The sequence below is a fragment of the Trichosurus vulpecula genome, chromosome 3 (genome assembly GCF_011100635.1).
Source record: "Trichosurus vulpecula isolate mTriVul1 chromosome 3, mTriVul1.pri, whole genome shotgun sequence".
Classification (NCBI taxonomy): domain Eukaryota; kingdom Metazoa; phylum Chordata; class Mammalia; order Diprotodontia; family Phalangeridae; genus Trichosurus; species Trichosurus vulpecula.
The window spans coordinates 91,492,895-91,512,130 of NC_050575.1; the positions used below are offsets into that span (position 1 = coordinate 91,492,895).

The 19,236-nt window shown below is 40.3% G+C and overlaps 1 protein-coding gene across 2 annotated transcripts in view; it reads right to left on the minus strand.

Annotated features, from left to right (window-relative positions):
• Positions 1-19,236, minus strand: part of ABLIM3 (actin binding LIM protein family member 3) — a 173,943-nt gene that overhangs the window by 51,283 nt on the left and 103,424 nt on the right. For both annotated transcript variants that reach the window (XM_036748987.1, XM_036748986.1), the window contains exon 7: positions 6,460-6,547. In XM_036748987.1, the coding sequence (XP_036604882.1) occupies positions 6,460-6,547 (88 nt within the window). The remainder of the gene's footprint in view (positions 1-6,459; positions 6,548-19,236) is intronic.

Consider the following 19,236-nt stretch of genomic DNA (forward strand, 5'->3'; position numbering starts at 1 on the left):
GTCAGAGAGGATAGAGTGCTGGACTTCAACTCAAGAAGACCAGAGTTCAAATCACACCTTAGTTACAGTAAGCAATTTCTCTCAGTCTCAATTCCTATAATAATAGCACATACCTCTCAGGGTTATTGTGAGGATCAAATGGGGTTATATTTCATATCTATCTATCTATCTGTCTGTCTGACTATCCATCTATCATCTATGTATCTATCTGTCTGTCTGTCTGTCCGTCCATCTGTCTGTCTCTATCCATGAATACATATCTATAAAGGGCTTTATTAACCTTAAAACATAATAGAAATATGAATTGTTATTATTGTTATTATAATTCTGACACAAGTCAGAAGTCACAGGAACCCAACAATCAATAGTTGAGACACCCTAACATAAGGTAGGACCAACCCAGTGCAAGGCAGAGCAGCCTTCATCATCGTATTTGCTTTTCCCATATCCCAGGTCACAGCATTCCTGGGTGAGGGAGTAGGTGGAAACATTCTTTTTTCTCCAATACCTGGAATTGTCCCAGTTGTGCCCATACCATTGCACAATCAGGAAGAGCTTTTCCTGAGAATGTGGTGTTGGGAGGGTGTGAGGAGGTGGGGCTCACACAGGGAGCAGGGGAAGCATAAAGACTTCATGGTCTGGTAGCCAGGTGAAATGGAAAAAGCAGTGGCTTTGGAAGTGGGAGAACTGGAGTCTGGTCAGACTACCTCTAATTATCTTTGTGATCCTGGGCAAGAAACTCCGGGCAAATGACTCTTCCACACTCCCCTGGGTCACCTGTAAAACGAGGAGCTTGGACTTGATGATCTTTAAGGTCTTTTCCAAGGAGAATATTACAGGATTTTATTAATGATAATGAAATGATTATGAAAATAACTAGTCATAGAATCTTGGAGTTGGGAGGGACCTTACTGGAAGTTATTCAGAGGAAAATGATCTGTGTGGGAAGAAGATTGGAGATCATGTCATTTGAATATTGGTTGAAAGAGCTGGAAAAATCAGGCAGATTGTCCCCTCAATTAATCCCTCAACCCCAATCTTCAATCTCTTTCTATGGTTCCTTCCATACTAACTTCAAACATGCCCAAGTCTTCCACATGACTTAAAAACTTTCAATAGTCTCTACCATTCTCTTAAGCTATCATCCTATATCTCTCCTTTTCCCAAGAAAACTCCTAGAAAAACCATCTTATACTCATTGCTTCCATTTCCTCTTCACTCCCTCACTCCTCAGTTACTTCTACCCTGGCTTCTAAACTTAGTATCCAACTAAAACTGTTCTCTCCCCAGTTGCCAATGGTCTCTTAATTTCCAAATCTGATTGTCTTTTCTCAGACCTCCTCCTTCTTGGTATCTCTGCTGCATTGGGCACTGTTGCCTGCCTTATCTTCTTGGATACCTTCTCCTCTCTGAATTTCCATGACACCACTCTCTTGATGACTTCATCAGCTCACATGGATTTAACTATCACTTTTATGTAGATGATATGTCTATCCAGGCCCAGTATCTCTCTTGAGTTTCATTCCCACATCATCAACTATTTATTAAACATTGCAAACTGAATGTCTCAGAGGCATCTCAAACTCGACCTGTCCAAAACTGAACTCATTACCTATCCCTCCCAACCCACCCCTCTTAAAAACTTTTCTTTTTTTTTATCAAAGACACCATCATCTTTCCAGTTTTCCAACTTCTTAACCTTGGAGTTAACCTTGATTTCTTGCTCTCCCTCACCCTACATATCTGATCAGTTGCTAAATATTATTTCTGTCTCTAAAATATAGATATACAATCCCTTCTCTTTGCTCACACCTCTACCATGTTAGTTTAAGTCTTATCACCTTTTGGCCACATTTTTGCAACAGCCTCCTATTGGTCTTCTCTCTCTTTACTCTAATTTATCCTCCACACTATTGACAAAATGATTTCCTTTAAGTACAGATTTGACTATGTTACTTCCTTACTCAATAAACTTTTGTTGGTGTTGTTCAGTCATCTCAGTCAACTCTTTGTGACCCCATTTGAGGTTTTCTTGGCAAAGATACTGAAGTGTTTTGCCATTTCCTTCTCCAGCTCATTTTACAGATGAGGAAACTGAGGCAAAGAGAGTTATGTGACTTGCCCGAGATCCCACAGCTAGTAAGTGTGTGAGGCTGAATTTGAACTAGCAAAGATGAGCCTTCTTGACTCCAGGTTCAGAGCTCTGTGCACTGAACCACCTAGCTGCCCCAATAAACTACTGACTCCCTATTTCCAGAAAGATAAAATATAAATGGCTCTGTTTATCTTATAAAGCTTTTCATGCTCTGGGTCCAACCTTCCGAGCCTCCCTGGACATTGCTTACCCTCTCCCACTCCGTGATCTAGCCAAATTGGTTTCCTCTCAGTTAGCACTCCCATATCGAAGTCTTTGTACTATCAACTCCCCATGTCTGGAATAAACTCACTCTCCACCTCTGCCTCATAGAATTACTCCCTCCCTTCAAGACAGCTGAAGACAATTTCTCTAGGAAGCTTTTCTTTATCCCTCCCCAGTAGCTAATGCCCGCCCTCCCTCCCAAATGCCTTTGCATTATTTATAATTTATTCCATATGTATCTACATATATCCTAGTAGTCTCCCTTGTTAGAAAATAAAGTCTTTGAGAGTAGGGACTGTTTTTCTTCCTTTTTGTTTCCCTAGTTATTAAAACAATGGCTAGCACAGAGTAGACTTAATAAATGCTTGTTGATTTGCTGAGACAGATTCAGCTGAATGTTAGAGGTTCATGTATTCAAAGGACTGCTCCAGGAAAGAGAGATTCAACGCATTCTGTTTGGTGTCAGAGAAGATCTAGGACCAAGAAGCTTGCCAACCAATTGGATGCATGTGTGTTGAAAGAAAAGTCCACCTGTATGCAGAAGTGGATGCACACAGCGATTGAGGCTGGTCCCCCTCTTAGAGACTATTTGTTCTTGAAGTTCATAACATTTGTATACACCCTGAGCTAAGAAATGAGGAAACCTGATTGATGCTAGGGCAGCTAGGTGGTGCAGGGCTGGACCTGTAGTCAGGGAGATATGTTTGAATCCAGCCTTAGACAGTGACTAGCTGTGTGACCCTGGGCAAGTCATTTAACCTCTCTGTGCCTCAGTTTCTTCATCTGTAAAATAGATGATAATATCACTTACCTCACAAGGGTGCTGTGAGAATCAAATGAGACAATATTTGTAAAGTGCTATGTAAATGCTATTATGATTATGATTATGCTGATTATGACCTAACATGTAGGTCATGTACCTTATTAGAGCAGAGCTAATTGCATTAGGCATGTTCATTTTACTTTTTAATACTGTGATATAAGAAACTTTTTTTTTCTTTTGAATTGGCTTTATATGTGGAAGGAGTGGAAGTAGCAGTGAAATAGACTTTTGTCCCATGTAAAGAAAGTAATTAGAACTCTCCAAAAGTATATGTTATGTCAGTAGGTAGTGAAGTTCCTATTTTCAAGGAGAGGGTGAATGAGTACTTCTCAGGCCTGTTGTAGTGGCGGTTCCTCTTCAGGCACAGAACAGTCTAGATCATTGGTGTATTGACTTCAAAAGCCACAAACTAACATTGTCTAAGTTCTATTGTATTTTTACTTATTTTGTTAAATTTTTTCAATTACATTTTAATCTAGTTTTGGTTGCAGTAGGGAGTGTTCCAGGTCTTTGGTCTAGATGACCTCTGGGATCCCTTCTGAGGCTAAGGGGTTCTGACTCTTAGATTATTCAGTCTCATCACCTATGTAGTATGATTAAAAAAAAAAGCAGCTAAGTGGCACAGTGGATAGAGCACCAGCCCTGGAGTCAGGAGGATCTGAGTTCAAATTCAGCCTCAGATACTTACTAGCTGTGTGACCCTGGGCAAGTCACTTAATCCCAATTGCCTCAAAAAAAAAAAAGAAAAACAAACAAAAGCTGAGGAAGATGAAATGACTTGCCTGTCAGTACTGGGACTTGAATCATAATACTAGAGCTAAAACAGATCTTACAGACTATCTAATTCAATCTCTTCATTTTATAGAAACCTCTCCAGCTAGTGGTATGCTGGTAAATGTTTAACAACCAGCTCCCCAGAAAAAACAACTCAAGTTTCACATGGAAAGTTTAATGATCAGCTCCATCAACCTCATTTGACCTAGCTCTAGCATACTCCTGTCTCTTGGTCTCTGTTTTGTAAGAATGATTTCATGCAATGAGACCTTGAGGAATTCCAGTGATTGGAAGCTTCCGAGACTCTAATCATTAAACTTTTTATGTCAACATCCAATCTGTCTGTCACAGAATGATGCAATATCAGAGTCTGAATGAACCTCAGCAGTTGGCTGACTCCCTAAACAGGAGTCCCCTCTATGACACACATGTTCTTCTAGCCTTTCTCTGAATACCTCCTCCTAAGGCAGACTATCCTACTTTGGGATAGCTTCATTGTTAGAAGAAAGGCAGTGTGGTGTTGTAGATAGAGGGCCAGCCTTGGCATTAGGAAGAGCCAAGTGGAAATCCTGCCTCTGACCCATACCATGTGGTTCTATGGCCCTCTAATCTCTGGGTGCCCGAGACAACTCTCTAAGGCTACAAATTAGAGCTTAGTTGTCAACGTGTATCGGTAGGAAGGTTTCTAGACTAGGAATTCTTCACACAGATGAAATCCCAGGTTGGATTCCTTCCTTCACTACCCTCTCCCTCCCCCTCCCTAACTCCCACATACACACAAACAGATGTTAGGAAATTTTCCATCTATTAAGCTAAATCTACCCCTTTCTAGCATTTGCTCACTGCTTCTAGTTCTGTTTTTTAGGGCAAAATGGAAAAAAATCTAATTTTTCATCCATGTGACAGCCCTTCAAATATTTGGAGAAAGCAATCGTTCATCAATCAATCAACAGGCATATATGAAGGGCCTACTAAGCATTGGGCCCTGACATAAAGAGATAAAAATTAAACAGTCCCTGCCCTCAAGCAGCTTACATTCTAAGACTTGGGTGATATGACACTGACATATCAAAGTACAGTGGTAGGGAAAAGGACTGGACCTAGGATTTTCTATGGTACCAGAAACTCCACGGTAGGGAAATTCCTCCTACCACTACATATCTGTACCTTCTCTTCCAAATAGATCTGTATATATGCTACTCCCCCGCCTCCGATTTATCTATGTCCTTTGTTTTTAATAAGGTATATCTTTCCAGCACCAGATTACAGTCACAGGTCTTTTTCACTGATTCAGCGAGCCCTTTGAACCCCAATTTGTTCCTGTATGTTAAACTCATCATCCACCTGCTTGTTAATTTTAGCAGAAAGAAATCTAAATCTTCCATCACGGCCTTTCAGACACTTGAAGATACAGATTCAGATCCTCCTCAGACATGTACTAGGCACTAGATGAGATATAAAGAGGAGTAAGACCCAGGACCTGCCCTCAGAAGAGCTCACAGTATAATAGGGAGGATGAGACATAGACACAAATAACTCATACAAGGCAGGATATGATTGGAACCAAGAGAGGTTTCTCCCATGTAGGTTCACAGAAGTGGTGGCCATCACAACAGCCAGCTGAGAAATGATTGCATTTTGAAGATAAAGTCGAAGACAGTGACAATATAGGGAACCTGGGAGATAGAATCTCCCTATCAGCTGGCCATTTCCCTCGCTACTACCTACAGCTGTTCCATCCTCCAAACCGGACCTCTAGAGACCATGCTAGGGAAGAGCTAAGCCACTTGTCACTACCTTAGGCCATGTGGCCTCCTCTCCTCCAGAGCATTTTCTGCCCAGTTGCTCTGCAAGAGTTTCCTCCCTCCTTAGATTTCTTGCTCTGATAATTTTATTAAATCAACACTACCATTACCTCTGGGGGAAAAAATGTGTCAGTGGACTATTATATCGTTCTACTCACATTCTTTCTGACTTCCCTGACTATAATTACCTTCCCTTACCACCAATCCAGATATTTATCAATTTATCTATCCTTCATATCCTTCACAAGTAGTTTCATGTTGAAAATTGACTGTGGTTGTTTTCCAATTTCTAGAGTTCTTCAGTAAGGATACTGTATAAAATACCATGACATATTAACTGTTTAAGAAGGATCACAGGTTTCTCTTAATTTTAAAAAATATATCTGATAGAAAATTACTAACATACAAAATTGAGTTTTGTTCCTTACCTGGGTCTTTCTCTTACAAGTTATCCATCCATCCATCCATCCATCAATCTATGTTGTTTCCCCCTTTAGAATATAAGCTCTCTGAGGGCAGAAACTTTCTTGCTGTTGTATTTGTATCCTCAGAACTTAGCACAAGTCTTGGCACATAGTAAGCACTTAAATGCTTTTCTTTCAGTCACACACACACACACACACACACACACACACACACACACACACACAAAGAGTTTCTGTGTTCCCTCTCTTTCTCTGTCTCCCAGATGTACATACCTGTGAGGTACATCTCTTCTCCTTCTGTGAACATCTGTTGGCAGCGGACACATCTGGCACAGGCTGGGTGGTAATGTTTTCCTCCTGCCTATGGATACAGGAAGATAAAAGTAGGCTTTAAAATGGTGCAGAGTAGCTGACGAAAAGGGCAGCTGGGACCTCTTGTGTAACCTTCATATGTGAACTACTAAATATCTCAGACTTCTTAGGCCTGTCTTTAAATAAACAGGAGCTGTCCAGGACCACCTCACTAGCCTATGGGACCCACCACAAACCCAGGATTGTTCTACTCAACGGGCTCTTGTGTTACTATTGTGGAAGAAGAGTATACTAATCTCCTTCATGGCAACCCTGGCAGAAGAGGTCAACTCAGAAGAACAACGGTTAGAGAATTCTGAGCTGGACTGGCCCTTCAATCATCTAGTCTCATTATACAAAGGAAGAAACTAAAATCCATTTAAAGGAAGTGATTGGTCAAAAGTCACAGAGCTAGTCTACTGCAAAGCTGGGACTAGAACCCAAGTACCCAAAGGCCTACTTCAGTATTCCTTCAACTGTATTGTTTTGAATGCACTCCCACACCGACCTTACTACAACTCTTTACTACACACACACACACACACACACACACAACATCCTAATTCTTACCATCCTTCCTTCCCCAACATTATTTTAGAGAAGAAGATGAAGATCCTCAAGATGAGAGTAAACCCCTATTATACTTCCTGAAATTCCTGGCAGGGCCGTTTCTCAGATGGTCGGGATTGCTCAGGGAGTAGATAGCCCCAGAGAAAAACTGAGGAGCCCAACAGGATCACACAGTACTGTTAAATCATTTTCTATTTCTCACGGACACAAGCTATAATCTTGCCTTTATTGACTATCTTGCCTGTCTTCATGAATTTAGAGCAGTGGTTCTCAAACTTTTTGGTCTTAGAACCTCTATATAGTATCGAAAGTTATTGAACACTCCCCTACCCCCAAAGAACCTTTGTTTATATGGGTTATATATGTTATGTTATAAATGAAAAATATTATATGTTATAAATGTTATATGTTATATATGTTATAAATGAAAATGTCTTAATATCATGAAAATAGTTTTGATGTCACAGATCCACTGAAATGGTCTCAAAGACCCCCTAAGAGACCTCGGACCCCACCCATTGAGAACCATTGCTCTAGAGAATCCTAGCCAGGAATCATCCCCCTACAGTAAGAATACATTAAAGTGGTTGAAATAGACTATGTTTCTAAATGTCTCCGTTCAGTTTGGAACTGAATATGCTTACTAACAACTGTACACAGCCATTTCTTTCTTCCCATAACATTAGCCACAGGGATTCAATTCATAAGGTCATAGATTTGGATCTGGAAGAGACCATAGAGGGAATCTAGTCAAACTCCCTTATTTTAGTGATAAGGAAACTGAGGTCCAGTGAGGTTAGGTGACTTGCCTAGGTCACAAAAGTATCGAGTTCTACAGGTAACAGGGCACATGAACCTATGTACTCCAATCCCAAGTCCAGTATTCTTTTCACTGCATCATGCTGCCTTAATATATATATATATATATATATGTATATATATATATATATGTATTATTATATTGTCATATTATATTATGTATTTATATGCATGTGTGTGTATGTACTCAGAGTTGTAACTTGGAACTTAGTACTCTGTCAGTATATACTTGACTTTGCAACAAATTACTTCGAGGATTATTTTGAAAGACTTTCACCAGTTCTTAAGATAACTGAAGCTATCCTGGTTAGGAACTTTCAGCTATGGACCAGAGACAGTCCTTGGTTTACTTTCATCTGCCTAGAAGACATTTTTCTAAAATGAAGTGTCTGTTAGGAGCTCTGGTTCAGCTGTTTTCAGTAATGTCTGACTCTTTGTGATCTCATTAGGGGTTTTCTAGGCAGAAATACTGGAGTGGTTTACCATTTCCTTCCCCAGGTCATTTTTCAGATGAGGAAAATGAGGCAAACAGGGTTAAGTCACTTGCCCAGGATCACAGCTAGTAAGTGTCTGAGGCCAGATTTGAACTCAGGAGGATGAGTCTTCTTGATTCTGGGTCCTTCACTCTAACCACTATACCACTTAGCTGCCCTAGGAGCTCTGGTATCTGATGTCAAATCCCATTTGTGTCACTAGCTTCAAAACTACAACCACATTTTAAAAGAATTTTTCATGGCAATATCATAAAAGCCCACCAGATGGAGATGTTACTCTGAGGGCCCTTTTCATTGTGGCTGAACCAGGAAGCAATAATGAGTACAATACTGATGGCTCAGCCAGATGGAGAATATGGATGATGCTTTTCTAATGCAAATCACAGAACTTGATAGGAAACTTTAAATTTGAAATTCCAACTACATGTCATACATTAAAAACTTCATGCTTCAGTTGTGGTGAGAATGTGACCCTGGGTTTTAAGAGGTGATACTAGTGAAGTATAATTTCCAGCAGGCCCTACTAAACTGGAAAGACTTTGAGTATAGGTCTAGTGATGGACTACAGTCATTCACTGAGTAGACAATGAAGGCAGAAGTGTTCATAATTAGATGAATGTTTATCAGGTGATGATTTTTTAAAATGCCTCATTAAAGCCTCAGTTTTAGAGAACTTATTAAACCAGATGTTCTTAAGCATTTTTTAGATCATGTATCCTTATGTGAGTCTGGTGAAATCTTGGAGCTCTTCTCAGAATAATATTTTTAAATACTGGAAAGAAATGCTGTATTTCAATTAGAAGTTAGTGGGAGGAGTAGGTATTTTTTTCCATTCAACTTTACAGACCCTCCCTAAAATCTTTCCTTGGACTCTGACCCTGGGTTAAGAACCCCTGAATTAAATGATCTATTAAAGTGGGAAGACACTGTGATTTGTGTCAGTGAAAGAAATCCTTGTATCATGAAAATGATGAATCCTTGAAGTCTAATTGTCTTCTGCTACTTACTGTGTGATCTGGACAAGTTAGCTAGCTTCTATAATCTGAAGTTTCCTCATCTGTAAAATGTGGGTCAGGTTAGATGACCATTAAGCTCCCTTCCATCCATCCATCTGTCCATCCATCTATCTATCTCCTGTCTATCTAATTATCTATCTTTCTATCTATCTACAGTGTATTTATAAGCTACAAATGTACATAAGTATATATGTGCTACAGTGTATTAAAGCTACAAATACAGAGTGTATATATAGAATGTATACATGCATACTATATATACATATACTAAACATATAGTATATATGTATATATACTATATACACACTATATATTTAGTATATACATATATAATATATACAATGTATTTGTAGCTTCAATACAGTATAGCATATAAATTTATATCCATTTGTAGTTTATATATATTATGTATTATATACATAATGTGTATAGAGTATATATGTATGAGTACTATATATATATACTGTTTGTTATCTTTGTAGAGACGTGAAACTTCATACATATTACGTCATTGTCTGTACTATCATAGAAAACACAGAGATCATAGATTTAGAGCTGGAAGGAACCTTAGAGGTCTAACCCCCTCATTTTACAGGTGATGAAACTGAGGACTAGAGAGGTCAGGTGACTTGCCTAAGGTCAATAACCCTTTTAATCTTGTTATCCTTGTCACTACCTTATCCCCTTCACCCTGGATGACTTTTCCCTTCTGACTGTCTTTCCTGGTCCTGGCTGTCTTCTGTTCCTTTAATCAGTCATAATGTGGAACAGATAGTTTAAAAAAACATATACTGTTTACATTTTTGGAGTAAAGCCTCACATTTTCCATTCTTAATTTAAAAAGTAGGTGAGCCAAACCTTTCATATTTCTCTCAGTCTTTCTCCATCTCCCTGTAGACAGCCTAGCATTCACAACAGTAACCTCAAAACTAATTAGTTGATACTTGTACTTTGAATCTTGTCATGAAAGAGCTGTATGATCTTGGACAAGACAGTCTCTTAACTCTGAGCTACACCGCTCTCATCCTTAAAACGGGTGTAATATTCATGCCCCAAATATTCACAACACAAGGCTGTTGTGAAGACTAAAAAAGGCAATAAATGTGAATGTTATATAAAGGTCAATTATATTATCAGGATTATGCAGGGACCTGATTAAGTTTTTGATGGGTCAGTGGCCCATAGGATAAAGGTTTTTCTCCTCTCTCCTCCCTCCCCCCACCCCCATAACTGACACTTCTATAATATCTTACAGGTTTAGAAAGCACTTCCCTCAAAGGAAGCAGAGGAAGTAGGTAGGCCAGGGATTATTGTCTTCATCTTAAAGATGAGGAACAAGATGGTGGGAAAAATTAAGTGGCTTGGCCAGGGTGTTTTTGTTGATTCATGGCAGGACTGAAATTTGAAAGCAAGTCTCCAGTGTGCTGTCTACACCATGCTCACCCAGTGAGTTGGAAGAATAATGGCTACATGAGAAGGCCAGAAAAGATGGAGAGACGGAGAATTTGCTTGTCTAGCAAGGACTCAGGGAGACTGCATGAGCAAAACTACAGAGATGAGACAGTGTGAGGCCTTTTTAGGGGACTGTGAGACCATCTGAGCTAGAGGGGAAGGTTCATGTAGGGTTTGTATAGGGCAACAGGGTGAAGAGACAAGCCTGACAACGTAGTTCACAGTCATACTGGAGGATTTTGAATGACAGGGTCAGGAAGGAGTTTGGCATAGTAGGAAAAGCAGTATGTTGTGACAGAAAGAAAAAACAACAAAGTGGGGAGGTGTCATAAAATGGCATTAGCATAGACTTTGGAATTGGAGGAACTGGATTGAAATACAGGTACCTACCATCTGTATGAATGGAATGGAATAAGCACTTATTAAGCACCTACTATGTGCCAAGCACTATGCTAGGCACTTTACTAATACCTCATGACTTTAGACAGGTCATTGCTTCTGTTTCTTTATCAATAAGGGAGGGATTTCAATTAGATGAGTTCTAAAATTCCTTCCAGTTCTAAGTCCTATGAAACCTACAGCTTTGAGCTACGGGCATGATAAATAAACTGTGGTTTCAGAAGGCCAATATGGTGATGTGCTTTATTTTGTTAGGACACCCTTACAGGGGATGCTGAGAGCATCAACCAGAGTATATTTTACTACATTGAAAAACTCCCAAATTTTAAATCCAAACCCCATTCTCCATCCTACTGAATAAGGCTGGTTTTGAGAAATTGACAATGAAGTACTCAACAAGCATTTATTGATGAGAAGCCAGGTAGCCGAGTAGTGATCAGATGGTGGAGAGAGGGAGGGAGTGGGAGGGTGACTGGGTCTGAATTCTGTTCTGTTATGGCATAATGTGAGCCCCAGATCTCTGGCATAAATTGTACTTCTCAACACGAGTTTAGGAAGTACAAATTTACATGCACCAAGTAATATTGTGGGGAGAAAATAGGTATAGAAGCTGTTTGCTCCAGCGTTACACATTTATTCATTATTTCAATATTTCGAAAGATCTTTGATTTCATCAAGGTGGAACTACCCAGCCCCCAGCCTCTCTATAACTTAGTAGATGATATTAATTGCAACTGACATTTATCGATAGCTTTAAGGTTTGCACACATTATCTCAGTCTATCCTCATCATAGTAGCCCTGTAAAGTTAAGTGCTTTAATTGCTATCATCCCCACTTTATAGGGGAAGGAACTGAGGTGAAGAGAAGTTATATGACCTGCTGGGGACCACACAGCTAGTAAACATGCAGGCTTTTAGGGCCAGCACTCTATATGCTATACTATGCTACTTCTCTAAATAGCTCTTTTGGGAATTGTTGTGTGCAAAAATGTCACCACCTGGAGACCAGTCTGATGAGCCTGTTCATCACACTGAGTCCGGAGAGTGGAGAACACAGTTCGCCCACAGCTCAGGGACCATGAACTGAACCAGTAGAAGGAAAAGGACTTCCTTCCTCTGCTCTCCCTCTTATTCCCGTGGCTCTGACGTTTCTTTTGTCCTGGGAGTGTTTCTGCTCTGGGTCATCTGTCCTTCTAAGTTTCACATGCAGGTGGTAATCCCCACCATACCTGGGAGTCCAATTCATGGCGACTTTGGAGCCAAGATTCCAGGCAGGGTCTTAGAGCTGCCCAGCCCGACAGGGAAGCCAGGAGAAGCCAGGGTGCTTGGAAGTGGAGCCCGGGCGCGGGAGGGGGGGGGGGTGCTTTGGACCTGAAACTTAGGACTGTGCTCTACAGGAACCAAGCTAAGCCGTGAACTTAATACCCGTCCCCTCTCCACAAGGTGAGGTGGTGCAGGGGGGAAGGATTAAGCTTCACATGTTAGAGGAGTAATTTTGTATTTTTGTGCTGGTACTTTGTGAATAAAGTATTCCTTTTAAAAGGCAACGAAGTGGTATAGCATATAGAGCACTGGGCTGGAGACAGGAATAACAATTCAAATGCTGCCTCAGATGCTTGCAAGCTGTGTGACCCTAGGCAAGTTAACCTCAGTGTTTTCCACTATAAACTGGGGACAATAATAGTACCTACCTCCCAGAGGCTAGATTTGTAAATCACTTAGCACAGAGATTGACACGCAGTATTTATTGTCGTTCAGTCATTTTCAATTGTATCCAATTGACTCTTCATGACCCCATTTGGGATTTTCTTGGCAAAGATACTGCAGTGGTTTGCCATTTTCTTCTCCAGCTCATTTTACAGGTGAGGAAACTGAGGCAAACAGGGATAAGTGACTTGCCCAGGGTCACATAGCTACTAAGAGTCTGAGGACAGATTTGAACTCAGGAAGATAAGCCTTCTTGACTCTGGGCCCTACTCTTGCCTGGAGAGAGGGAGAACTGAGTTCAAATCCTGCCACAGATGCTTACAAGCTCTGTGACCCTGGGAAAGTTAACCTCGGTTTCCTCAACAATGTAGCAGGGATGTTGTGAGGATCAAATGAAATAAGATTTGTAAGTTACTTAGCGTGGTTCCTGGTATACAGTAGGTGATTAATAATGCTTATTCCTTTCCCTTCCCTTTCCTTAGTCTTACTGGACCACGGACACAAAATACCTTACTGCGTAACGCCTGGTAGGACCTTTTGGTGCTTTAGCTTTGGAGGCATTACTTCCAACAGCTCAGGTTGCCTGCACATCACAATGAGGCCTTAGTCATTTCATGGAGGATTATTTGGTTAGAAAAACGAAAACTAGTAATATCTGTTTTTTATATTGCTTTCCTTGCAGCAGTTCCCCTACTCGGCCCCTTTACACAATACAGCACAAGCTGCAGAGGGAATAGATCGTTTCATTTTTGCTTTTGTATCCCCAGGACCTAGCAATCATTTGATCTAAAAGCATTTATTAGGCACCTACTATGTACCTGTCACTATATGGTTGGGGACAACCAAAATGAAAGCGTTCCTGACCTCAGATCCATAGGGGGAGAAAACATGTACACATATAAACATATAAAAGCATATGCAAAATAAATACTGGATTATTTAGGGGAGAGGGAGGTATTTATTTCACTGATCCTATGAATCCTGGTTCGGGAATCAGGAGCCATGCATCCTAATACCAGATCCACCAATGGGTCACCCTGAACAAATCAGGTCCCCTTTCCAAGCCTTAATTTTGTCATCTGTAAAATCAAGGGCCTGGACTAGATAGTGGCTAAGGTTTCTTCTAGCTCTGATACTCCATGCTTCTAGGTCCCTGAGAGCTCGATTATATGATTCTATTATGAGTGGCAGAATATCTTAATCTGGTATATTTTTAGAGCCATGTGATTCCATATGTGATCATATTTGATCTGCCTATCAGCCCTGTAAGAAAAGCAGGCATTATCATCCCCATTTTACAGTGTAAAATAGTGAGGCTCAGTTAAGTTATGGGGATTGTTCAAGTTCACAAAGCAAGTAATCGACATCGTTTCGGCCCCTCAGTTAGTTCTTCCCCAGGATGGAAGTCCTTTGTTTTATTTTTTTATTAGTAAAAAAATAATTTTTAGTAGATACTGAAACTTAATCTGGAAATGGGTGATAAGAAAGTCCTTTGAGAAGCTCAATTAGAGGTTCATTTTTGAGGAGGCATTTGGGACTGGTTTACGTTGTAGGGCTGCATGAGCCAGATGCTAAAATGTTTAATTTTGCTGAGTTTTAAAAAGCTTGTTAAAAATGCAGAGCCTTCCAAAAGGATAGTAGGGGTTATTACAAAATGAGGGGAATGTAGATTCAGAGACAGCCAGAATTAAAGGAGACCTCAGAAGTCTGTAGACCAACTCATTCCTAATTGGGAATCTCCCTGTACAATGCCCCTAATAAGTACTCCACCTCAAGACCTCCAGGGAGGGGAAATCCACTTCTACCCAAGCCAGCCTATTCCACTTTTGGGCTACCCTAATTGTTGACGAGTTCTTTGTATGAAACCCAAAATCTGCCTCCTCAGAGCATTCATTCATTGGTCCCAGGTCTGCCCTCTGGGCTTAAGAGGAACAAGTCTATTTCCCCATGTAAGCCCTTCAGATACTTGAAGGGTCATGTCCCAAGTGAGTCATCTTTTCTCCTGTCTAAACAACTCCCTTTGTTTTGAGCAAGGACCTGAAAGATTCTGGATTTTTTTTTAAAAGCAGTAGTTGCTTCTAGAGTTCTGTGCCCCCCATCACTGAGAAATCCCACTCATCAACAAGAAATGCAATAGATCCCAATCCTTGGGAGGTGGCATGCTGTTTTCCTAAACTGGGACCCTGTAGGCCTGATAATCCAGCCCCCTGACAGAAATAATCGGTCTAATTGGTAGCTTGTTCCCACGTTGTGTCTTCTCATCATCTCAATTATAGGCTCTAGGATGGTAGCAGCCAATGACAAAATGGAAACTTGGTTCCTTCCTGAATGTCACCACTCCCCACCCCCATTGCCAAATTCCTCCTCCTCCCTCCCTCTAAAAAGAGTCCCTGGAGGAGGAAAAGGCTGAAATGAATTTGGAGCAGCTGAGATTCAAAGAGGAAACTCTATACATTAGGAAATTAGGAGGGATGTTTTAGGAAGTCAAGGTAAACTGATCAATAAGAAATCAGAAAAATGGCTCCAGATGGAGACCATTAGGTGGAGTTAAGGGAATGAAGACCCATTATAAGGGATTCAGTATAGGGCCTTTGTTGTGGATCTTTTTGGCAAGAAGATGGTAGGGGAAGAGAGGAAGGATTGTGATAATTGGCACAATGTCCTAGCAGCAACAAGTAAGAGCGCTTAGGTTGGCAGTGGGGGAAGAAGAGAAGAAGGGCTTCAGGGAGAGTTAAAAATCATGGGATGGAGAGAGAGAATGTGAGAGTGACCATGAGTAATAGGTAGTCATATATGGAGTAGAAACAGAACCAGAGTGGGACCGAGAAGACCTCTGCTGTAGCTCTGGCCCTACTGCTCGCTTTGCTGGGTGACCTCGGGAAAGTTGCTTCACTTCCTTAGTCTTCCATAAAATAGAGACTTAAGAGACTAAAGGGCCTCAGTTTCTTCATCTTTAAAATGGGGTTGGGCAGATGGGATGGACTCAATGATCTCTAAACTTCATGGAAACCAGATGATCCCTTCTACCTCACAGGGTCAGAATGAGGCAGCCTGGTGTAGTGGAAAGAATATAGGAATATTTAGAATAGTTAAAAGACCTGGGCTCAAGTCCCAGCAGCTTTGTCTCTTGCTAACTGTACCATCTTGGACAAATTACTTGACCTCCCCGGAATTGAGTTTTTTTGTTGATGAAGTTAAAGGATCAGATTGAACAATCTTTATATTGTCTTCCAGCTTGAACATTCTTTAGAATGAAATGATAAAATATACATAATATGTTCTATAGCCACGAGGTTCAGGACCTCAGATTTCAAAGGGACCTTAAAGGTCATCTAGTCCAACTGGCTACCTGATAGATAAATAGCTTTCATAATATTCCTGACTAGTGATCTTCTAGCCTCTGTTTGGATATTTTCAGTAATTCTAAGAGCTTATAATTATATAATGCTTTGAGATTTACAAGGGACAGCTAGATGGCTCAGCGGATAGAATGTTAGGCCTGGGGTCAGGAAGACCTGAATTCAAATTTGGCCTCAGATACTTACTAGTTGTGTGACCCTGGGCAAGTCACTTAACTCCACTTGCCTCAGTTTCCTCATCTGTAAAAATGAGCTGGAAAAGGAAATGGCAAACCAGTATCTTTGCCAAGGAGACCCAAAATGGTGTCACCAAGATCCAAAATTAAACATCTGAACAACAGTGAGGTTTACAAAGCACTTTACCTACATGACCTCATTTGAGCCTCACAACAACCCCATGAGAAAGGTCCAACAGGTATTATTATTATCATTCCCCTTTGACAGATGAGTACGTTACAGTTCAGAGAATAAAATGTCCATGGTCACAGTGTCAGATGCAGGATTCAAATCCAGGTCTCTTCTGACTCCAAGTATGCCACTTTTCCTGTTATGCCCCATGTTCTATGGGTTAAAATTCTCTTCGCCTCCTGGTTGTTCTCTGGAAATGTTTCAACTTGTTAAAATCCTTTCCAAAGTGCATTGTCCAGAACGGAACAAAATACTCCCAATGTGATCTGACCAGGGAAAAAGGGCACCAGCACTATCACCCTCCTTATTCACTATTCATTAATTAATGTGGTCTAAGATCACATTTGCCTTTTTGGTCACCATATCAAACTAGCGGCACACTTGCTCGCATATGACTTAGCTAAATATTTTTCATACGTCCTCTTGTTTACCTAGGTCATCATCCTGAATCTTACTCTGGGGTCACCCTCTGCCCTAGCCCAGGATATCTCCCACTTTATGAATGATCAAATACTATTTTCATCCCATCATTCTCCTGTTAAGAAGTTTACAGGAGCTCCCTACCATTCAGTGTACCAAATCTGAGCCAGTGAACCTTGGAGGCATGGGCTCGCATCTACTACAATCCTGTCGATCTCATAGACAGACAGACAGATAGACAGACAGACAAATGATACATAGAGATAGAAGAGAGATGAGAAAGGTAGATGATAGCTTGATAGACAGATAGACTAAAAGATGATAGATTGACAGATTATAGATAGATTGCACAGGTAGATAGACACACAGTTAGACAAACAGCTCCTTAAGACTTAAAAGAGTACATGTTAATACATTCAATTTTCATAACAACCCTATTATTGTTATTATCCCAATTCTATAGAAAAGGAAATTGAGGCCAAGAGAAGGTAAATGACTTGCCCAGGGTCACACAGCTAGTAAGACAAGATGTAGACTCAGATCTTTCTGACTTAAGGTCCCATTTTCTATCCACCATCTCAGCTAGTTGCCTCTCTTTCACTGACCTTCTCTAATCAGATGACTAGAGTTAACATTGTGCCTGGCACACAGTAGGTGCTTAATAACTGCTTGTTGAGTGATTGATTGGACTCATGTATATGGTTTGCCTTGTCCTGACTGGATACCACTGCATGAGCTACACTGTACTTTTAGAAGGCCCTCTCTTCATTGCCAGGTCACACCCGTTAGAGACAGCATAAGAGTACCATATTGGGTGCTGTATTTGGAATCAGAATACCTGGATTCAAATCTTGTCTATACCACTTGCTACCTAGGTAATACTAGATAAGTCAGTCAACTCTTCTGGGAATCAGTTAACTGTAAAACAGGGGGGTTTGACTAGATAGCCTCTAACATCCTTTTCAGTTCTAATCTCTGATTTTCTGATCCTGTAATCTCCACCTACCTCAAAACTTAGCTCACAATTCACATCAAATGGACATTTTGTCATAATTGGCATCACTTTATTGACTCTCCACTCCTGTACTGGGCGCCTTCCCAGAACTGAAGTGTTTCCTTTGTGCCAAATGAATACAGACTTGATAAATTAATTGGGAAAAGTGTTCCTTTATTCTCTGCATATGTGTGCATTTCTCTTGATTTTCTAATTAGAATAATAGAATCTTAGAGTTTGAAGAGACATTAGAGGCAGTTCCATTAATTTGTTGGACAGACTTGAAAGTTAGGAAGTTGTTTCACATAGATAGAGATAGAGATAGACATGGTAATAGAGATAGAGATGACAGAAATAGTGGTGGAGATAGAAGTGAAGATTGAGATAGAGGTAAGGTAGAGATGATGGAGAGAAGTAGAGGTAGAGGTAGATAGACATCAAGACATAAACATAGATATGTACGGATAGCAACAGAGATATGGATATAGACAGAGGCAAAGATAGAAGTAGAAACAGAGATAAGAGACATAGATATAGATAATGTAGATATAGATGACTATAATTCTAGATAGATATTTATGTCTATATGATATTTATTTACTTACATATAAAATAAAATAGATGTATTTTATAGATAGATGTCTAGATCTGTCTGTCTATCTAGTTAGCTATATTGAGATCTCTGGACTTAGTTCTATGCCCTGAGGCCAAGTGGAACAAGTCCAAACCCTCTTCCCCACTGCAGGTAGTGATCATGTCCTCCTCCCCCAAGTCTTATCTATATTATATTTCCACTTCCTCCAACTGATTAATTTACATTGTGTTTTTGTTCCTTCAAAGATCCTTTATGCTATCTTCTCCACATGTTCCAACTCATCAATGTTCTTCCTCAAATATGGTGCCCAGAAGTAACCATAATGTTGCAGATCTGGTCTAACAAGGTCAAAAGATGATAAGATCATCACTTCCCTTGTCCTGGATGTTCCATACCAGCCCAAGACCACTGGTTATTATTATCATCGTTATTATTATTTTGTCTGAGCCTGAGGTTCTATCAGTGT